Source organism: Chrysemys picta, chromosome 8 (assembly GCF_011386835.1).
Source record: "Chrysemys picta bellii isolate R12L10 chromosome 8, ASM1138683v2, whole genome shotgun sequence".
NCBI classification, from domain to species: Eukaryota; Metazoa; Chordata; order Testudines; family Emydidae; genus Chrysemys; species Chrysemys picta.
In genome coordinates, this window is record NC_088798.1 from 90,900,398 (window position 1) to 90,923,572 (window position 23,175).

Sequence of the window (23,175 nt, forward strand, 5' to 3'; positions counted from 1 at the left end):
CTTGACAACTTCACTGAAATGTCTCAGAGTGGGAGCGGTTGGGATAGAAGGAAGATTCTGTTTAAATGCAAGAGGCCAAAATCTGTCTCTGGCTTCACTTGTGACTCAGCACAGGGGGGAGCTGCTTCCATGCATCTAGGGGTGGGATTTAATCCACCCACCTGAAATTAGCAAATGATATGAAATGCACTTTTACAACTGAGGGAACAGACGCATATGCTTCCTTTGAAAGGGTGCTCATGTCCCAATAATGTTTCATTTTTGTATAATGCCTTTCACCCTGAAAGTTCTCAAAGCATTGCACAAAATAATAGTTATTATGGACTGGAATTGCCACCTACAAATGTAAATGCTTCAGTGTCTGGAAATATTCTGGTATATTTCCACCAGTAACCATCAATCCTCCCAACATCAATCCAACCCAACAATAACACAATCCAGTGCAGGTTCCTCTGGAGACAATTTTTAATCTCCAGAAGATTGCTTAGAACAGATATGAGTCTCTTTAAGCTACACTGGGGAAATAGTGGGGAGATGAGGAGACCTCAGTTCGGGCACATTTGGTGGAATTCCCTAATAATAAAGGGTTTTGGTCTGATGTTCAGCATCCTGAATTAGGAAATAGGAAAACAGATCTTTATCTTATTGGATTTATTTGTAGGTCTGATTGATTGATCTCATTGTATTGCTGGCAGTTATCCATGGATCCCTTCTCCATCAGTGGATCCTGTGGGTTCAGCTGGTGAATGGTTCAGCATTATCTTGTTGGCTCTTCTGATGGACCTTATTGTCTTAGTCACTGGAGCAGAGGGGAACCAGGTAAATGCTGACAGCTATCCACCGTGCTTTACTATCCTCTGGAATGAGCTGCCTCTTCTTTCTCCTCCTTGTATTATGTTTTTTAAAACTGGAGTTATTGTGCTGTGGAAAAGGTTACTTTGAGAAGATACACATTTGTCACACAGGTTAACATCTGCTCCTTACTATCTTACACTGAGCAACCAGATACCACATTCACACCTGTATTTTTATCCTCTTTACAGCTGCACTGAGGACAATATCTGGGCAAGGCCTGCAAATCAACTGTTTTGGTTTTCAGATGTGTCAGGAGCTTTCTAACCTCCCCAGCAGGAAGGAGACAGCTGATGCCCAACAGATTCAGTTTAAGGATTTAGTTCTAACTTGATTTTTTTTATTAAATGTATCATTTTAGATGCATAAGCACATTTAAAAAAATAGTTTATAGTGGTAAAAGATCTGTGTCTGCATGAAGTGACTAAGGAACTGTTTATTTGATAGTTATAACATGATGACAGCCACTTCAGGTGCATTAACTTTATTTGAAGGGAAGACAGCTCTTGTAAAGAATGGGTCGTGATGCTAGTTCATGGAACCACCTCCATTCACTCCATTATTCATGGATCCTTGAGTGAATGTTGTAGAACAATAAGCATGATGCATTATGAATATTGTAGGTAGCATCTATAGCCATTCTTGTAACATTCACATAAGTTGCAAAAACGTTTGAAAACATTTATTAAATGCTCATAGCTCTAGTCAGGTGTTACTGCTAGTATGTATTATAAATACACCATTAATACTCTAACTCATAACCTGGCAATCCTGCCTGTCAAGTGTTACCTAGAATTAAATATCCGTATGCAACCAATAAGAAATTCAGTATGTTCCAAGTTACACTGCTTTGTGTGTCCAATACTATGCCCTGTGCATGCTGTGCTGAAAGCAGGATGGAATAAATAGACTAAAGTTCCTGTAAATGTTTCTACAGAGATTGGAGCTGAAAGGCGGAGTGCAGGAGAAGGTAAGAAAATAGAACTGTTGTAAGACGGCAGTGCAGGCCTGGAGATTGGAGCAGATGGGAAAGCAAGGGAGCTTCTCTAATGCTGCAGGGCACAGTTGAGCTGAGATGTGTGTAGGGGGTAAAAAAAGGGAGCTCCTGTCATGACGCTAGAAGGCCCTTTTTCAAATTCCATGACTGCAGAACTGGTCTGATTTGATCCTCTGCTTAAATCTTTTCTTTCTGTTAATTTCCATTTTCTTTAAAGCTTGTGTTCCTTTCTTTGCATTGCTTTATTTCTCCTTGTAAGAAATAAGATTTTGAAGTTTATTTTGGTTAACCCAGGAAAAGCTGCTTGCACTTGACTCCTGCTGATGGAAAAGAGTGTCTGAATTCAACTTCTGTGAAATGGCTTTGAGCAGTGCATGTACATCAGGCAATAGAGCAATGCCGCAGGGGGAAAGAAAGCAATGGAATTCTGGATTAGCCTGAGCCCAGAATGGTGGAATTTATTGTAACCCTGGGACTCAAAGATGTGTGGATTATAAAACTTCCAACTTCTGGATGCCCAGCTCAGCAGGAAAGCCACAAAAATGTGGCTCAAACGCTTGGCATCCAGATTAATAATTTCTCAAGTCTACTCTTGCCAGGAGAGTCAGCTGGAGAAAGTTAATTAATGTAACCCACTTGCTATCACTCTGATGCTCCTGGCTAAGTGGTGACCACAGCGTGACCCACCCATGCTCAATATGACCCATTACACTGCAGGGCATAGCAGCTGAGCCAACGTTGCAGCTGAGCATGCCAGCACCTGCTCTCATTTTTATTTGTCACTGTTGTGGTCCTGTTAACACCTCCCTTCCCCCCATGCAACCCACTGACCTTCCTTTGGCTGAAGGGAGCTGGATAGGACTCTTTTCAGAGCTCATCAATGACCCCTCTAGACTGGGGCATCTTTTGCTTTCTGCACTTTATTCATGAGGGACGTGTGGTAATTCCTTTAACAGAGAGCCAGTGGTTAGGGTTTCAGGCAACACCTGATACTTTGTTTGGCTGGGGCTGATAAATGCAAAGCCTGTTGAGACTGGTGCACAGTAATACAATCTTTTGACAAGTTTATTCCTTTATCAGGGTTGTATAACTGGGTTTCATTGTTCAATTTTATTATCTGCTTCTCATTCTGGAGCCATAAACTGGCACTGAATTGCATTGTAATTGAAGCTGCCAACCCAGTTTACAGGAACATGTACATTTAAAGATGATTGCACAGGGCTTGGGACAGCCAAAAGGACTAAGCCTTTAAATCTGCTAGGTCCAGAACTATTTAATGATATACTGGGCCCCACCAATGGTTATTAGCAAAGGTATATACACACCAGTATGTGTGGCATAGTACTGTACATATTTCTATAACATCTTCCTTCAGAGGATGCCAAGGTGCTTCAAATACTAATGCATTAAGTGTCCCAGTACCCCTGGCAGGTACATTGGTATTATTTACCCCATTTTACAAATGGCAAACAGACACAGAGCAGTGAAGTAACCTGGTCAAGGTCTCATAAAAAGTTTGGCCAGCGCTAATAATACAGTAGAACCAAGTTCTCCTTAGCCTCACCTCAGACCCAAACGGCAATTCTAATTCTCATACTCTTGTCCCTGCATTTGTGGGATTCCCAAGTGAGACATATGGAAGAAGAACGGGATACTGGAATAGGGATGTGCTGTGTGGCTCTGAGAGAATTCAGCCTTTAGCTTTGCAGGATTAGCTACAAAGAAAGGCATGCTCCTGTAACTTAGAGTAGGGCTACTCTAGAGCTGGAAGATGTAATTACCAGCCCGAGTAGACATATCTGCACTACCTCTGAGCGAGCTAGCATACTAACAACGGTAGCAGAGCCGCTGCAGCCACGTGAGAGGCTGGCTGCCCAAGTACATACCTAGGGTCTTGGACAGGATTGTATTCAGGCTGGCTAGTCCATCCCGCTGCATGCGCCACCATGACTATGCTTCTCCTTTTAGTTTCCTAGTTCAGTCAGAGCTAGTGTTGTGGGTACGCCTGCTCGAGCTGGACATTGTGCCCTCCAACTCCAGTGTAAATATACCCTTCAGCATGGTCTACACTTAAAAATTAGATCGACTTAGCTACGTCACTCGGGGGGGGGGGGGGGGGAATCACACCCCTGAGCACCGTAGTCAAGTCAATCTAATGCCCAGGGTAGATGCAGCTAGGTCAACGGAATAATTCTTCCATCAAACTAGCTACCACCACTCAGAGAGGAGGATTAACTGCAGCAATGGAAAAAAAAACCCTTTCCATCACCTCAGGAAGCCTCGACACTACGGTGCTACAGCAACATAACTGCAGCACTGTAGCTGTGCTGTTGGAACACCCAGGGTGTCGACGACCTTAGTGGTCTCATCAGTTGCTCACCATTTTTCTTCCCACCAGCAGGGACCGTTTTCCTGTTTCTTATTGTTTACTCAAGACAGTGAAAATCTTTTTTAAAGGTGAGCTGCAAAGCAAAATTGAAAGGTGAGTTAGGCCCAAATTTCCATGCTGAATGTCCTTACAAATCAGGCAACAGTGGGCATTCAGCACAGAAATATGTTTTAACTGGAAATGGGCCCAAGCTGCAATGTTTAGATCAGGATCCACATCTGAATTTTGTCAAAACTTGTTTGGCCCAAGGTTTTGGTTTGGCCCATATAGAGCCTAGCTGGAACCAGCTATCAAGTGCAGGGGGGTGTTCCAATCCGGGGACTTGTTCTGGGCTTATTTCTAAGGTTTTTCTCCCTCTACTAAATCCTCTTGGTACCTCTTGGCTCACTGCAGGTATCCCAGATACTATGGGTTGCAATAGGATGCCTATTTGTTATAGCTCCTCCTGGGATAGCATGAGTGAATCAAAGTACCAAAAGGGTTTTATGAAGGTGAGGATGAATTTTAAAAAACATCAGTCCAAACTGCTTTATGCACAGACTGGTTAGCAGGACCATTGTAACAGCAGTCAGAACTTCTCAGTTTTAATTCTCTTTGCTGTTCACCTTACACAACTTCTCCTATTTGTTGCTAGTAGAAGTTCTGTGGCTAGCAAAATACCTTGAACCTATAGAGCACTTTTCATCCATGGCTCTCCAAGCCCTACACAAAGGATATAAGTATCATCACCACCACTGGTGAATGGGGCTTTCTAAGGTGTCCAACTGGACCAGTAGAGCCAGGAATAGAACCTCCTATCCTCTGGTTCCAAGGCTAGGGCTATACCCACTGAGCCACACTGTCTCTCAAGGGCTTTAGAGCCTGTCTGACATTCCTGCATGGCAGAGCAACAAGGCTGATTTTTCCAAGAATGCAACTCAAGCTCCCTGCATTTTTTTTTTTTTAATTGCAGCTGGTCTCTTGTGACTCGGCAGAAGCGAATACATGTGGCCAGGACAGGGGAAAGCTGAGAAGGCAGAAAATCTTTTAAGCCCCTTCACATTATTAATGTATCAGATGAAGAAATGCAGCAATTTCCTGAGACCTATTAAAGGCATTAACGTATTCATTGGAGAAAGCAAATTCAAGGTATCAAATGACTGCCCAAGAAACAGGAACATTATCAATCAGAACCTGAGAAGTTACTGTGGGAAGGAAAAGGACCATTTGATCCGCTGAGGCTCATCCTCTTAATACACAGTCCAGCCCCAGGAAAGCATCTAATTGCTTCTTGAATTACATCAGCATCTTAGATTCGTCAGCCTTGCCAGACAGTTCACTGCTGACGTTACTTGCTCTCTGAGCAAATTCAGCAGCATGTCAGGTCTTTGGTAAGAGCCAGACAACACAATGGCTGACCCTGGATCAGCAGACCAGAAAATTATGGCACAGCTAGCTCCACTTCTGATTGTGAAACACAGAGAGGGGAATAGCCCAGAACTCATCACCTCTGAAATAAATGGGGGAAGATTTCCTTAATGTTAACTGTATTTACTGGCAGTGTAGCACTGATCCTAGGTTTTGTCTGGCTTGCATTGGTTAACGGCAATGTAAACTGAATTATAAGTCATTTTATTGGGATGCACTAACTAGTCTCCGTTTCAGATGGAAGGTGCTCCCTTTTTAATGTCAGTACTATCTCTTTGACAGGGAACTTAGGGTCCAGTTAAGAATATAGGACTTACCATGCCACTGGTCCATCCAGGCTGTAATCCTGTCTCCAACACTTGCCAAGGACAAATGCTTAAACCAAAGGGCATTAATCCCCTGTAATGCACTGTATCATGGTGGGGATTCCTTATTAACTTTTCTAAGGGTTGTATCAGAGGCTTCATTTACCACTTCCAATGTCCTGCTGAACCCTTTATGCTCTTCTAGGTGTTGTAGAACAGTTGTTTCTATTATTTTGTTTTTCCTGCTACAGTAAGAAGCTGAACTACATTTTAAAAGTTTTATAAGTGAACGAGGCCTGGTATAGACAAGCAAGGATGTACCAATTTAAGTAAATCAGTTTTAAAATAAATCTAGTTAAATTGATGCAAACCTTTGCTTGAATGAGTTTCATTTGGATCTCTAAATTGCATGATTACTTCTCTACATAGGGGTGTTGCACTAGCTTACTAGGTCAATTTAAAATTGATTTGGTTAAACTAGTGCAACTTTGCTCATACAGAGAAGGCCTGAAAAAAATCACTTCTGAGCATGTTCAAGGAGACAGACGCTAAGATTTTCATAGCCTTAGGAAGGGAACTCTACCCACTCCAAACCCACCCTTAACTCACTAAGGCTGAGTTATCATGGCCTGGCACAGGGCCTGTAGCTGGGGCAGTTTACATGAGGATGACTGGAAAGGTCTCTGCTGAAAGCCCCTCCCTCCCACCAGAGCCTTATGGTGCATGGTTCAGTTTATTATTTATTTAAACACTGACAGTGTGCTTGGCTTTCCATGAGACACAATCCCTAATTCAAGGAGTTTGCAGTCTAAAGCAAAAGATGCCACCAATCAGACTCAAACCTACTGGGAGAAGCTAGCACATACTCATTTCTTCTTCTTCCTTGTTTTAATCCCATCAACTGGGGTCCATTCTACAAACCCTCTTCCTCTAAAGTGCTCTATTCAATGCCATATCTTCTATCACACCACATGCCAACATGTCTTCCTTTGTGACATCATACCACTTCTTGGGTTGGCCTGTCTTTTTCCTTCAGTCTTGATCTGTTGGACACTCTTATCCACATTGTTCTGCACTGTGCCTTACATGACCAAACCTGCACTTCCTCATCTTTTTGTTTATGGGTGTTACTTTGAGCACGTCTCTAACATACATCTTCCTCACGTGGGCTCAGAAGCACCATTTTATAGACTTTCCCTTTTAAACTTACTGGTGTCTTCCTATCACATACTACACCACTCATCTCTCTCATTTCAGCCAGGCATTTATTATCCTAGCTCTAATTTCACTTTCCCCATTTCCCTGGATTCTGGAACCCAAATACAAGACACCTTGTATTTTCTCTATTGTCCACCCATCTAGTTTCACAGGTAATTCTTGAGTGTTTACATTATTGAAATTACATACCATATACTCCATTTTTCCTCTGATAATTTTGAGCCCATGTCTCTCCAACACCTCTCAATTGGTCATGCTTAAGGCTACGATTATGTCACAGAATTCGTGACTTCCATTGACCTCCGTGACATTTTCTGACCTGGGACTGTAGCTTGCTGCAAGTCCCACCCTTGAAGCTCACAGCCCCCAACCTGGCAGGGGGACCTCACCCAGCTGCCCAGCCACGGCAGGTGGGGGGACCCTGCCCAGCCATGGCCAATGGCTGCGGGACCCTGCAGCTACCAGCTGCTTGGGGTGAGGGGACCCTGCAGCAGCCCAGCCCCGGGCAGGGGGACCCCAGAGTTCCCATGCACATCAGTGGGGGACCCAAGAGCCCCAGCAGCAGTGGGTGCTGAACCCACCTACCCCTTTTGTCAGGGATATTTTTAGTGAAAGTCAGGGACAGGTCATGGGTTGCTGTGAATTTTTGTTTATTGCCAGTGACCTGTCCCTGACTTTACTAAAAATACCCAGGACAAAAACTTAGCCTTAATCAGGTTTCAGATGGTAAGATAACTCCCACCTTTTCATGCTCTCTGTATGTGTATATATATCTCCTCAATATATGTTCCATTCTATGCATCCGAAGAAGTGGGCTGTAGCCCACGAAAGCTTATGCTCAAATAAATTTTAGTCTCTAAGGTGCCACAAGTACTCCTGTTCTTTTAGCCTTAATCATGATCCTCTTCTAGACTGTCTTTCTCCTCACTGCATAGAATAACATCTGCTAAAAGCATGCACCAAGGGGCCTCCTTCTGTATTTTCCTTGTGAGGGTATCCAGAAGGAAGATAAACAACACTGGACTTAGTGCTGATCCCTGCTTCACTTCCAACTTTACCAGTAGTTCATCTGTTTTACTACCAGAAGTTCTGACTTGTCATTGAACAAGCCACATACAAAGTTCTGGTACCATTTTCTCCCTCATGCACCACCAGATGCCTTTTCTAGGAACTAAGTCAAAGGCCTTTTTCAGATTAATGAGCACCTGGTGATTATTTTTCCTTTTCTCTCTAAAATTTTCACTAGCTGCCTCACTGCAAAAACAGCATCTATTATTGACCTTCCTGGCATGAAGCCATGATAATTTTCACTAGTATCTACATCACTTTCTAGTCTATCGATGACTCTCTCCCATGCTTTCCTTGTATGATTCATCAGCTTTATACCTCTATAATTTGTGGTGTTGTCAGTGTCACCTTTTCCCTTGTGTATTGGCCCTGAGATGCTTTTCCTCCACGGGTTTGGGATTGAACTGAACAGGGATACTAGACCATGAATGCCTTCTAATCTAAGCTTTTTCCATGCCTTACTAGGGATTTCATCTGGGCCAAGGGCCTTATTATTTTTCATTTCTTTTACAGCATTTGCCACTTCATCTGGCACAGTATGCTCCACTACATCATTTCGATGTCGCATTCCTTCTTGAGTTTTCTTCATTTACGGTCATTCAGAATACCTTTTCCATCAATCCTCTACAAGACTGTCATCAGTCAACACCATAGCAGTTTCATCTTTGATTAACCTCACTTCCTTCATATCTTTGGTACTTCTGTCCCACGGTTTCACCACTCTGTACACTTCTTTTTCCCCATTCCTTTTGTTCAAAGTCTTAAGTAAAGTTCCTTGAAGACCTTTGGCTTTCATTTTTGCATCTATATTACTGGCCAATTTCTTGTATTCCTCCAGGTCTCCTTTGCTTCTGTACCTAGCACCTATTCACTTATTTCATCATTCAATTTATGGTTTTGAGTGGTGATCTTTTCAGTTTTTTAATAAGCTTGTGTGAATGACTGTTCACTTCATGGAAGGAGTGACTTCTGAAAGATGAGCAGGGTATATTCCTCAGCAAGGTGCCTGCAAGCCTCCCTGAATGCTGCTAGGGATTTGAACTTGTGGTTCTAGAATGCAACAGACAAGGATCATGTTTTGCTGCACTGTGACCTTACTTTGGGATGGCAACACCTGAGCCAGGGGATTCAGTGTAGGGGTACATTAGCCTACCCACTTCCTGCTGTCAGCACAGGGGTGAGTGTGGTCAGTCCAAAGACTGGTGGCTATTAGAGGCTGACTGAACTTAAGTCATATGATTTTAAGACCATTATGATCACCTAGTCTGACCACCTGCAGAACATAAGCTCTTAAACTTCAGTAATTTTTGCAGCAAGGCCCAGATCCTCAAAGATATTTAGGTGCCAAATTCCCACTGATTTCAATGGGACTTAGGACCTAAATACCTTTTGAGGATCTGGACCCAAGCCTGTAACTTCTGTTTGAGCTATAGACTTAATCTTTTAGAAAGATATCTACTCAAGACTTAAAGACTTCAGGTGCTGGCAGGGCAGCCCGGGGCGGGGGGAGGAGGGGCAAGTGGGGCAATTTGCCCCAGGCTCCGCAGGGGCCCCCCAAGAATATAGTATTCTATAGTATTGCAACTTTTTTTTATGGAAGGGCCCCTGAAATTGCTTTGCCCCAGGCCCCTTGAATCCGCTGGGCGGCCCTGGATGCTGGTGCATCTACTATTATTTAGAGGTAAATTGTTCCAGTGGTTTATTACCTTAAGTTAATGCAGCCCTCAGGCCAGTGTACTGTAGAGTGGTGGCAAAAGTCATGCACATGAGTGTTGTGCAAGTGGGAGTCTTATGCCCAACTTTGCACAGCACGGAACTCAGGGTAGTGTGTATTTTTGGCTTAACCCAGGATGTGGCCCCATCTACCTCATGCTTAGCTCATTAAGCATTTCCCTGTGGCGCGCAGCTGGCCCCAAGTTCCTGCCAAATATATACCTAAAGAATGAGGTGGTATTCTGCCCTTAGGAGTACCCACAAAACTAAAGTCAAGTCATCATGCACTTTATGGGACCTCCTAAATGTGTTCAAAAAACTCAGTTTATCCTGCTACAGGCTCCACCAAGCCGCTAGTTCTGTAAGCCCTCAGCCAGCAGGTATTTAAGCTTTGGCTCTTATTTACAGGGGTATTGATAAGAACCCCATGCATTTCTACAAAGGCGGCTGCACATATACGTGACCTCTTCTGCATCTGAAAGGCTGCCTGGTGACAAGCCATGTGATGGGAGAGGAAGAGTCCAGTTTTGCAAAAGCCTGTAGAAGTGCAGCATATGCAACAAGTGAAAGCAGGTACATTCTTGCATGTCCTAGTGCTATGTTCACAACAATCAGAAGCCTTTTGGAAAGAGCCTAAGCTATTGTGCTTGGGTGGCAAGAATATCCCTGAAGCGTGGAAGGCTTGCAGTGGACACAAACCTCTATAAACAAAAACAGAGTCCCTTCCTCTCCCCGTCCTGTTTCCAGCAACTCTGTCAAACCGGTTTCACATCCCCTTTCTGAAAAGATTAATAAACAAGCTCTGCTGGGATGCTCTTTCAAATATACAGCCCCTTGTTTGCATAACAGGAAATAGACAAAAGATTGTATTGGTTTGGGGAATTAACAATCCTCCCCTCCCCTCCTGCTGGATCCCTCTAGATCAGGACTGAGGAACAGTCATGGGGAAGCTTGTCCAGCTGTCATGCACCTGACATGGATAGATTTTGCTTTGAATAATTCAGCACCTTTCCCCAGCTCATCATAAACAGGAAGCACACAGAGAACAGCAGAACTCTAGTTTGTTTTATATACCTGATGTATTCCCAGTGACTGACTCAAAACACCTTCTCCCTTCAAGTAGCTTATTTAATGGAGGTGCGGAAAAAAGTTCTAGGGGCTGTTGCTTAGGGAAGGAGGTAGCTGATGTCAGAAGACTTAGATGAGCTAATTTTCCCCATCAAAACCAGGAAACTAACCAGACTTTTTAACATGAGTATTAAAATGACTGACAGTACATGCTGCTTTCTCCATCACACAGAACTTAACTCCTGCTCCAAATCGTATCCTAGTCTATGCCCTGTGCCAGACAAACTTCAACTCCAAGTATTAAATTTCTTCCAGTTGTATAACAGCAGGATTTCACACTTGCATTTGGTGCCCATAGAAAAGCTTTTTACACTAGACCTATTTAAAATATTCTGAATTGTTTTTTTCCTGAAAAATAAGTTCAGTTAGAGTCCAGCAGTTTTAACCATTCTTAATAAGCGGAGTGACTAAGTTTGAGAGGCAATCTGGTCAAAGAGCTAGGTCACTGGACTGGGGCTCAGAAGACCTGGGTGTGAGTCCTAGTTTGGCTAATGAGCTGTTGTGTGACCTTGGGCAAATCACTTTGCCTCTTTCTCTTTGCAGTCACTGTCTGTGAGGGGGCCCTGTTCAGTACCTCTGAGAGGTACCTGAAAACACTGGTTGAATGGAGTGTAATGCCCCTTCTTCTCGATTGTGGAAAACAGACTACTTCAACTTTTATGGCAGTGGGGATGCTAATGATGCAACAATTGTAAGACTTCAGATGCTCAAACACTGAAGAGCCTAAAAATGCACCAGAGCTGATGAACAACTCTGCACCAAACTAAATATAGAAACAGCTTTTCATAAGATGACAATGAAGCCTTCCTCATGCTCTCATTGGTAAGTTGTAGTCTCTAAAAGGTGAAATATTTTAATTAAAATCTAACCAAATTTATAAACTAGAACTATTAGGCCTGCTTTCCTTTAGTGGTAATTCAGTGAATGTCTTAGCACTGCATAATACTATGGAACAGAAAGAGATGTTTGTGGAACACACAGGGTTAAAGATAGTTTCAACATGCTTTAGGGTTTTCTTGGTGAAAGTGCTTCATGCTTTGTACTCTATGCAACCTCAGTATGGTCTGTAGTTTTTATTCCCAGCTGTTGTACTATGACTAAAATGGCAGCTCTGTTGTTCACAGTAGGCCTAAATCCTCAATTTCCCCATAAAGAAGTCAGTGACCCCCTCTGGAAAGTAAAGCCCTTTAAGCTTTAGTGTTCATCAATATTAAATGATTACTAAGCCAACACATAGGAAAAAGGTTTTTCCCTTCCCCCCCATCCCTCAACAATAACAGGGCATTCTTGTCACATGCTGACAGCTCCTAACACAGAGAGAAGTGAAAGTTTACAGTGGCAGGAAGAGGTGAGCAAGAGTGTTCCTACTTCAAAAGTTACAGAAACGAACCAGCTCCACTCAGGCTGTCATTTGTATGAGTGCTGAGCACTTACTTCCTACTGGTTTCAGGTAACACTTCAGCTGCTAAGGTGTGTGTGTGTGCATGCGTGTGCAAAAAAAATCAAGCTTCGCCTGTATTTTTTTTCCACACTAAGACAACAAGCTAAGTCGATCTTTGCCACCACCATTCATATTCTTTCCATAGCACCCAAATGCCTCTTCAACTCTGTGTTGAAAACCTGGCTTTGACCACATTCAAAACTAGATCAGGGAATCTGAGGTCAGTCTACATTTGTTACTTATACAAGCATCTGTCCTGCCAGAGTGTGCCTGTAGAAGGGCCCCCTTTGGAACAAGAATGGGAGTAGAAGGGTTGTTTGGTAATAAGGAAGGGTGTATAGCTCCTGACTGGGGGTATAGTTTTACAACAGAGGGCCCACACAAGTTTTCCCACTCTAGTAAGGGCTTGTAGAGGCCTGGGCCTAGAACATAATTCAGATGTTTTGCCTTAAGTTCGGGGAGAGCACAATGTATCAAATACTAATACAAATGAAGGACAATGCCTCCTGCAATAACTACAGAAGAGAAGTATTTGCAAAGTTTAGGCTCTAGCACCAATTTCCTTTTTTACCCCAACTGAGTTTAAGTTTCCATTTTGGATAGGACACTGAACTGGTTGTGAGGAGTCCTATTCTCTGTAAGAGGCTCTATAGGCCATTGTATTACAATTACATGCGATATACGAAGCCCATCCACTATGAAGAATTTGGCCACCTGAAGTCTTCTACAGTTACATTCACAGGCATTTTTTTCCCCTCTCAAACATGACCATGTTCAGAAAATGAAAAGCCCCATTTCACACTTATCAAGATGCATTTTTAGAGGTTGCCAACAGCACTAGTTTGATTCTTCTGGTGAATTTTATCTTCAGAAGCCCCCAGCTGGTGTGCAACACAATGAAGCACAGAAAAAGTTATTAAAGAAACCTCAGGTTTCTCCCAGCAATTTGTAAGTGGTGGTTTACAGTAAGGAAAGGAATAACAAATCAAGATCTCCTTCAGTGTATCCCATTTCATGGTAGATTCTGGAATGTTATGTTGTAAATGGGAGAAATGATTAGGTTAGAAGTGTAGTCTAATAGTTAGAGCATGGTACGAGGGGTAATGACTCGGATTTCTGATACAACTTTAATCTTCTCTGAGCAGATTCCTAAAAAAAATATGAAGTCACCAAAATAGGCTTTCAACTTTTTATTATAAAAGATTAAGACATGTGTTAGCAGAATACTTAATCACATTCCCTACTTGATGGCCTTCCCTGAGACCTTCTGCCCTTTAAGCATGAAAACTGGGCAGCTACTAACAGTCACCTGAACAATATTGTGGGTGAGAACTCTTTCAAGTTAAAACACAGATTCTTCACCCACTCATAGCCCCTGCTTCCAAAGTCTCCCTGGGAAATAAGAGCTATGACTAAGTCGGATATTATTCACATAGCTAAATTTAAACACTAGTTTCCAGAAATCTACTAGAAGTTGGTCTCTAAGTACTCCTGGATAACTGACACGGAAGAGTTCTTTCCAGTTGTTTTAAATCAGGAACATCCTCTTTTCAAGACAGGCACTGATATAGTCACAAATTCGATTTGGCATCCAATGCTCAATAATTCTTTATGCAGTAAACAAGCATGAAGTTATTAAAAAAAAAAAAAAAAAAAAATTACTGACCGTCTCTCCTCTGATTCAAATCAAACTTTTTAAAGTAAATCTCATGATAACTGCCTTCCAGGAACTATACAAAAATTAAGTTCAGAGGCCCATATACCTCTTACATACTTTTCTTCTTCTTTCTCCTACTTTAATAAGTCATACTAGTATCACATCCAAACCCTTTTCTTAGCTCCTCCATGCAAGAGAGATATTTGATACCCTCCACCCCAATGCATGATCAGCAAGGACATATGCTTCTTTCTGGATTTCTATCAATAGCAAAACAAGCTTCATGTTGAGCCTATCCACATTAGGCACTCTGGGTGCATGTGAATTCTACTAATGCTTTCCTCAGTTCTGGAATCATGATCAATCTTCATTAGCAGACTGTAGTCTCGTGTCAAACGGAATAAATAGTCCATTGCCAATCTAACCAAACTTGTATTTTGCAACTGCAGCTGTTTTTAGTACCAGGAACACACTGTAAAAGAAAAAAGTTTACAGGATTCTATCTTTCAGAGTAAATGCAGTTGAATACAAAAAGTCATATCAAGTTAAACAGCAGCACTTGGATAGTTCAAGATTAATAAATTCACAGTTAAGCCAGAAACATGATAGGTTGCAGTAGGACATTGGTGAGGCAGCATACTACATACAACTGAGCTAACCCAAGCTGGACAGTGGAAGTTAAGCTTGTGTGTCACAAGTTTAATTCAGATTGGCGATTTCTCTAAATACTGCTGCTATCCAGGAAGCTACTGCCATCATCATTCAACAAAAGAATGGATTAATGATTAATACAGTAGATCACGTTATTTGTTGGCCCTTATGAATATAACATTTACTGTAGGACCAAGATAATTTTGCTTTTGAAAAGCATTAGTTGAGAGCAATTAAAATACATTTTAATTTCCTTCTGCATAATGCCATTATGAATTTGCCTACACTCCAAGTCTCAGAATGAAATGTTTTGCTCCAAAAAAGTACCTCAGAGACCTATAATGGGAGCTTTCAGAGGACCTGAACAGTCAAGTCAGACACGTTAAAAGGCAGGTCCTTTGATAGAGATGGGGTGAACAGTTGTGTGTGTTAAGATGCAGAAGTTTTTTGGTTTTGTTTTTTTAAATAGCCCTATGAAGAGCATCACTTGAAAGTTTTATTTTAATCCCTAAAGCCAGAGCAAACTCATATCCAACACAGAACTTCCTCAGTTTCTAGCTGGAAAAATATACACACACCATCCTTTTTACGCAAACCTGGCTTACGCAAATCCGCATTTACAGAAAAAGTTCCGTAAGCTAGAAATAGGAGGGGTTTTTTTTTGGCGTAATGGTCGGATATATGTTACCAACTTACGCAAAATTAGAGTTACACAAGGCGTTCCAGAACGGAACACTTGCGTAAGTCGGGGAGCATCTGTAAGTTGTTCAGCTTAAATCAGTCCATGCTGTCAAGTTTTGAAAAAGCCATTATTCACTTCACAGAACACTAACCTCTGCATTAATCTTTTTCTAGTACTAGCAAACTGTTAGAGCAGGGGTAGGCAGCCTATGGCACGCGTGCCACAGGCGGCACGCGAGCTCATTTTCAGTGGCAGTCAAATTGCCCGGGTCCTGGCCACCGGTCCAGGAGGCTTTGCATTTTAATTTAATTTTAAATGAAGCTTCTTAAACATTTTAAAAACCTTATTTACTTTACATACAATAGTTTAGTTCTATATTATAGACTTCTAGAAAGAGACCTTCTAAAAATGTTAAAATGTATTACTGGCACGCGAAACCTTAAATCAGAGTGAATAAATGAAGACTCGGCACACCACTTCTGAAAGGCTGCTGACCCCTGTGTTAGAGAAACAAACTCAAACTTAAGTTCCACTGAAGAAACCAATCATCTACAACTTTAATGCCAAATCTGCATACTTTGTCCTTAGCTCAATTTTTGGTTGTATTTCAGCACTTCTTAATTTTTAATCCACTTGAAATTTATTCACTCAATTCAATTTTTGCAGTTGTCTCACAACCTGCTTTTAAAGGACCAAAGTCCCTTTCGATCACTGTTCCAAAACCAGCCCTGAAAGCATAGTTGCTGGCCAGAGTGTTCCTCCCTAGTCCTAGATAATCATTTTGCATCATCCTTACCTCCGATTCGGATATGCTTTTAGCAGTCACTTAGTATAACTGCTAGATGTTATAGTAAAAAGCTGATGATCAGAAAGAAAACCTTTACTCCCTGTAAAGCCAGGTAGAATACCACAGCCAGGCTACATCTACACTACAGGGGGGGGGCGGGGGGGGGGAGAAAAGAGGTCGATTTAAGATACGCAAATTCAGCTACGTGAATAGCATAGCTGAATTCGACGTATCGCAGCCGACTTACCCCGCTGTAGGGACGGCGGCAAAATCGACCTCTGCAGCTTCCTGTCGACGGCGCTTACTCCCACCTCTGCTGGTGGAGTAAGAGCGTCGATTCGGGGATCGATTGTTGCGTCCCAACGGGACGCGATAAATCGATCCCCGAGAGGTCGATTTCTACCCGCCGATTCAGGCGGGTAGTGTAGACCTAGCCCCAGTTTTCCAGTGGTACAAGGTCTGCATTTCTGACTCTGAAGGTTTGTAAACGGTAGGACTACTACTGAACTGTCTCTGGTTCTTTCCTCTTGTAGTGTTTTTGGTACCAAACCAGGACAGAATATCAGGGTCTTGGCCCGCTGGCCAGTGTAGTTTATGTTCCCTATTTAATGCTATGCAAGTGAATTAAGTGAGAGGGTTTGCTAACTAGGAGCGAGTGGGAAGGTGCAATGATACAAGACCTTACGAGGCATCTTGGGATGGAGCAGGAGGATCCTGATTCTCAGGCTCTGGTGGAAGAGCTGGCACAGTTTCCTCTTTCTTTTGTGCAGCCAGGAACTCATGAATCGCTTTCTCTATCTGCGGCCTGAAGATGTGGTTTAGTTTTGGATCCACCACCTGAGAAATAATTCTGTCCACTCCAGCTTCCAGCATCCCTGACCTTGGGCAAAGACAAAGGAGTCATTCAGCTACTCTAAGCAATTTCCCCTCTCCCCCCACTGGGAACTCTCCAGAGCCCTCATGTCAGCTGCAATTAGTTTTAATATGGTGAAAGCTGCAACCCACTTAGTAGCTCCTTCAGGAGGGAGGCATTCCAGTCACCACACAGAAACCAGGACATTTCCACCTATCAACTTTTCTATTCCCCCCTGCAGTGTTCACAACTGACATCTGGTCTCCCAGGTACTGAAATGAAATACTGGATGGAAGCCACTTCAGGAGTTCTCATTCTGAAATGAGGTCAGAAGGAACAAACAAAACATGTTTTGGCACAAACAAGGCAAACAAAACGTACGAGGACAGCAGGTGAGAGGTTGATTTTTTTTTTCCTTGGGCTAACACTCCAAATTGAGAAGAGGCCTTCACCCCGATATCGTTACCATCACCTGCTCCTTGCAACAGCCAGTAGGCAGTACCTACGCAGGTATTTTTGTAAGGAAAAAAAACATACAAATGCACACAGCACAAAATATAGAGAGTTTTTTGGAACTGAGGGCTGGTAACTAAAGTGACTTATTGTTTTAGCGGCTGCGTCAGAATCTTGGACTGTTGGACACAAGCAGTCTGGCGGGTTTAAGTCATGTCTGCAAGAGACCAGGGGAAGGGAAACAGACATTGCCTAGCATTTGGAAAATCAGCCACCAGACTAACATGGCAGTGAATGTTCATGAGAGAATGTTCATGACCACATCCACTGCTTTTCAAGGTCATGTGGACATCAAATAAAGTCTAATATAGTTAGATGAATGTGTGTACTTTTATCCGATGATGGATGGATACACACGTACACATCTTGGCACATTTTAACTATCTTATTCTTGCAGCCTTCATAGTAACTTAAGTGAGTACTCTAAACCCTTAATCCTTGTGTAGTCATTGCCTATACCAGTAGTTCACCTAACTGTGTTTAAAAGGGAGCAAAGCTCCCTGGTGTGTAACACAGTACAAATGCCATTTTACTCTAGTGAAAGGAATATTAAGGCTTACTCTAGTACTATTAATCCATTACTGCCAGTTTCCGATTGTTGGCCACACTTCTCTTTATGTTGTTGCTGTATTTTGCACGCGAGCCCTTTCAAGCAATACTGTAAAATGCAAAAATCAGTACATCTAGTTAACTTCTACCCTGATCTCAGGGTAATTAGGCCAATCTTCATTGACTAGGCCAAGCAGTTTGTATGTGAAGTAGACATCTGTAGTTTCTGCTACTTGCTCTGAAATTCTAATTTTGCTTCCTACAAGACACTTACTGCTGTATGTTTAGTTATTTTCCTTTTGAAATTAAACGCCAGTCTCCATTTCCCTGATTCTTCCCTACTCATGCCCTTGTCCTTCCACTTATTTCCACCCCCACCTTTACTGAGGTGCTACCTAGGCACCAGTCTCAGGAGAAATCCACAAGTTAAAGCTTTTTTCCAGACTATGTGTGCATGTTTCCATAAAACTGAACATGGCCTCCCTGAAAACACTGAAGGTTTATTCAACAAGTTTGCCAGGGGCACAAGTTACAGAGTAAACTGGAGTAGCAGTAGGAGTTAGTAAGCCTAGTACTCCATGGACATGTTTGTTTTGTTTGCATTTAACACACAAAAAACAAAACGAAAAAACCTCACAACCAAAAAACCCTATGGATTTAATGTCCTGTCTACTTGTGCCAACAGTGCCATCTGCTGGATGGAATCAGACTAGCCTGAATTTGATTACTGCCCACTAGTGGCTGGAGGTTTGCAAAAAACAGAAGAGACCTAATAAGAGATCCTTCTTTTGCTTAAATGGTAAATGCCTGTTTCTGAAGCAGAAGACCACAAGTTCAGTTCCAAACCTCATATGCAGCTTAGTTAGCAACCATGGTGTTAACTGTATGATGCAATGCTTTGGTAGAGAATGCTACACTTCAACAACATATTCAATACTTCAACGGATGTTGACTGTATTACCCTACTCCGGGAAACTGCCTATTCGTCCTCAAGGAACATTGCTGTGATGTGAGTTAACTCAAACTGCATTGACCTGCTACAGTGAAATCTAGGAGGGCACAAATGACAAAGCAGGTTGAATTCAACCCTTAAAATTGTCCAAATGCACTCAGCCAGTTAGGGCAATGATATGTGACTATTACAGTTTTCATCTATCAAAAAACATTCCTATCAATTTACAGAATGCTGCTTACTTACTGAATCACACTCTGTCTCAGACCATTTCGTAACTGGTTTTTGTTCATTGTTGGGTTCCACTCCTGTTTGTCCAGATGGGTAGATACAAAGTTGTCCACTTTCTGCCTCAGATTTTGGTATGCTGGCTTAAAAAAAAATCCAGTTTAACTAAAAGATCTTGAAACAATTCCCTGCAAGAATCCTTCATAATACATCTTTTGTGGTCTATTACTGTTTTGTTTAACTGTCTTTTCTCCTTTATAGAGAGACAAGGTTGGTGAGGTAATATCTTTTATTGGACCAACTTCTGTTGGAGACAGACAAGTTTTCAAGCTACACAGAGCTCTTCTTCAGGTCTGGGAAAAGCACGCAGTGTCACAGCTAAATACAATGTAGCACAGATTGTTTAGCATAAGTAAACACACATTGTACGGGACCATTCAAGGTGAAGTGGCCTGTTAACCTCAGCAGTCAAATGACAAAAAAAAAAAAAAAAAAGAATTAATAGATTAGATTGTTGTAATAAGCCATAAATCCTGTGTCTTCATTAAGAAGAGGATTTTTTTTAGTGTCTAGCAAAGTTATGAATTTAAGCTCACAGGCTTGTCTTTTGAAGGTGTCGGACAGGTCGCCTTTATTGTATTTTTTCTGAACAAAAGTAAGTTTATTTTACTCAAGAGTACAAAATGGTGATTGCAAAGAGCAGTTTCTAGATGGTACTATCAATTTATTATAATTGCAATAGCTGGACACTTGTTTTGCAACTATCTGCTTCCGAGTCACTGAATGGAATGCAAATTGCCTGTGCATGCAAGAGTTATATTTAAGCAGGTTTCTTGTACAATTTCCAACCAACATAAAACTCCTACAAGACATTTTAACCAAATAAAATGAACACTAGTACAAAGAAAGATGTGCTTGCTGTAACACTTTAACCCTGGAACATGAGAGCTGGGAAAGTGGGGGGGTGAGGGTGTGGTTTTGTTAAATGCTCTGTAATTCTACCTTTTCCTGTTCCTCAGATGTTAGAAGATGGTCATGTTACTGTGGAGGGGAAACGCCAGTTACTAGTGTGGTGCAAGGAGAGGGCAAAAAGGTGGCAAATGTCTTATAGCAAGACAAGAACCAAAACAAGAGACCGCATCAAAAATTACAGTGATACCCTTGACAATATGCTACGGAGCCTACCCCATGTAGGTGGCCAGTTCGAATTCCATTTACACCTGTTGTGACTGAAAGCTGTTCTGATCAGATAGGTGGTTGTTCCACGGTCTAATGCAGAATGTTGTGGTGGTTTCAGACCAGGAGCGGATAGGTTATCAATATTGATGCTCTCGGTGGAATTAGATGGGAAATCAAAACCTCTATTCAAGACTTTCCCACTCCAATGTTGGTCCCTCTGGATCAAGAAAGCTTGCACTGTTGCTGTACTTGTTCTGTCAGCTTTAAATTCTATCCCCCTTTAAGAGCATTAATTCTAGTACACATTTTTTAATAAGCAGAAAAGGAATCTGTGTTCTTAAATAGGATACCGTATGTAGTACATTTGTCAGGACGGCTACAACTTAACATTTCAGCAAGAAGAATAGTAGCAATTGCCAAATAAACAAGTGACATCACTGCTAAAGTAGATACACCTCTACCCTGATATAACACGGGAATGCATAAAGCGTGGTAACCTTGGGGCTCCGGCAGCGATTTAAAGGGCCCGGGGCTCTAGCTGCTGCGGGGAGCCCCGGGCCCTATAAATCACCGATAGAGCCTTGCCGCCACTACCCCGGAGCTGTAGCAGCGTGGCTCGGCCAGCAATTTAAAGGGCCCAGGCTCCCCGTAGCGGCCGGAGCCCAGGGCTCTTTAAATCACCGCTAGAGCCCTGTTGCTGCTTCCCCGGGACTGCGGCAGCAGGGCTCGGCTGGCGATTTAAAGGGCCCGGGGCTCCGGCTGCTGCAGGGAACCCCGGGCCCTTTAAATCACCACTGGAGCCCTGCCGCTGCTACCCAGATATAACGAGGTTTCACCTATAACGCGGTAGGGATTTTTGGCTACCGAGGACCGCGTTATATCCGGGTAGAGGTGTAGTTGGTTACAAAGGTTTAAAGATATTTGTTCATTTTAAGTAGCACTTTATGTTAAAAAAATCCTGAAATGCTTTACAAACTATGCACAGACAGGAGTCACTTCCCCACTGGCAAAGTGCAGGTGCCTATAGGGTGGAACAAGACAGTTGTTTAGAAATGCTGCAATGGTTTAGGACAGAAAGGGAAGCCACATTCTGTAGAAGCCTCAGGCAAAGCTTAGGAAGGCAGAAAGTTATCAATCACCCTGTGAGGGTGACAAGACAGTGGGGATTGACCCAATTCCTGCAAGAGGACTTCAACTGATGGATGAAACACAAAACTGCCACTGGTCAGGACTTCCAAGTGAAGGCCAGCCCTGCAGCTTTGGTGTCCCCTACTCCTGCACCACAGTCAGAAATGACTTAGGGAATAGTGACTTTTATTGAATTACCAATATTGCTTTCCATGGTCTCTCAGGAAGACCCTGGCCACAGAAATTGGAAGGGCATATGCAGGGTCAGAAAAAGAACACAAGAGGGGGGGGAAACCTTGTGCCCTTACAGGACAGACAATGGTACAATAATGGAAAACTGAAAAGCTCCATATTCTCCTCTGTACTCCATGAACCACTCATATTTATAGTTTAGGTCACTCTTCTTGGCTGCAGCAGCTGGGGCCCAGAGGACCATGTCTGCAGCACCAAGACATGAGAAAGGCCTGCCTTGCCTCAGGATTTTGTGGGCAGTGCCCTGGGCTAGTGCTGTGCATACTCCCTCCTCCCCACAAATGGAACCACATTACAGACAGATCCAGGCTTCCCAAAATAAAGTTAGGGCCTACAATGAAGTGGGTGGCTGAAGCAGAACCCCTTTCAGGATGGCATCTGGAAACTAGGGGATGGTTTCAGACAAGAGACCAGAACTTGGGGGTTGCTGTTTGAGAGAGGAAGGGGAGGAGATACACAGCCCCTGGTACCCATGTCAGCCGAGCAGCCCAGGCCAAAACCGGGGCAATCAAGTAGTGAGACCAGGGGTCTTGGGTGGGGAGAAGTCCCTACCATCCTGTTGCCCATGTTAGCAAGGCAGTCCCAGCAGAGCCGCTGGAGCCTTAGCAAGGGCCAGACCTAGTTCCCAGTGCGATAGAGGCTTAGCAGGGTCAGAGCACCCAGGCGACTAGGTTCCGAGAAGCAGGAGGGTACCCGGCTGAGAAGCTTCGCCCGGGTGCTCCCGTCGGCCAGGCGGTCCCGGAGTAGGGGGGAACCAGGCCCAGTGCTCAGGTGTCCCCGTCGGAAGACCCCTCCCCGGGTAAGCAGCCGGGGGATGCGCTGGTGGGGCCGGGCCCCTGCAGCGGTACCTTGGTGTCCACGTCGGCCAGGCAGTCCCGGCGGAAGCCGTCGAAGAGGCCGCGGCTCTTGAGTTGCTCCACGATGAGCGCGATGAGCTGCGCGTCCCCGGGGGGCAGCGAGGCCGGGTCGGTGGCGCCAGGCCCCGCCCCAGCAGCCGCGCCCCCAGACCCCGCCGCTCCCCCAGCTCCAGTGACGCCGCCTCCCCCGCCTGAGGCAGCTCCGCCGGCGCCGCCGCTCTCCGACATGCCCCACGCCTGGTACCCGGCGCAGCCGGGACCCCGCAGCCGCCGTTCCCAGCTCACCCGGTGCCACCGGCACCGCTGCCGTCGCCGACGGCGCGCCACATTCTGCGTAGATCCGTTCCACTGCATCATGGGAAAGGAAGT

General features: G+C 43.6%; 1 protein-coding gene and 1 long non-coding RNA gene across 3 annotated transcripts; one reads left to right on the top strand and one right to left on the bottom strand.

The window, feature by feature from the left end:
- Positions 1–8,911: 8,911 nt before the first annotated feature.
- Positions 8,912–19,851, top strand: LOC112058771 (uncharacterized). Its single transcript, XR_002887936.3, has 3 exons — positions 8,912–10,522; positions 11,621–11,899; positions 17,390–19,851. It is a non-coding gene; the product is annotated as an uncharacterized LOC112058771 (long non-coding RNA).
- Positions 13,694–23,174, bottom strand: BOD1 (biorientation of chromosomes in cell division 1). 2 transcript variants are annotated; one of them, XM_005298064.4, is made up of 4 exons: positions 22,798–23,174; positions 19,409–19,533; positions 16,981–17,175; positions 13,694–14,647 (listed from the first exon to the last, which is right to left on the bottom strand). In XM_005298064.4, exons 1-4 carry the CDS (start codon positions 23,161–23,163, stop codon positions 14,596–14,598), a joined length of 738 nt encoding a protein of 245 aa, XP_005298121.2. In that variant the 5' UTR covers positions 23,164–23,174; the 3' UTR covers positions 13,694–14,595. The 2 variants fall into 2 exon arrangements, with proteins under 2 accessions (XP_005298121.2, XP_005298122.2); XM_005298065.4 differs by having other exon boundaries at positions 16,976–17,175; positions 22,798–23,172.
- Between the last annotated feature and the right edge of the window lies 1 nt (position 23,175).

Excerpts from the sequence above, each read along its gene's own strand:
- BOD1 (XM_005298064.4), bottom strand. The coding sequence starts at position 23,163 with ATGATGCAGTGGAACGGATCTACGCAGAATGTGGCGCGCCGTCGGCGA. Across the intron at positions 17,176-19,408 it reads CTGAGACAGAGTGTGATTCA|GTCAGGGATGCTGGAAGCTG; the intron begins GTAAGTAAGCAG and ends TCTTTGCCCAAG. Across the intron at positions 14,648-16,980 it reads GCTCCATCCCAAGATGCCTC|TGTGTTCCTGGTACTAAAAA; the intron begins GTAAGGTCTTGT and ends TTTCTTTTACAG.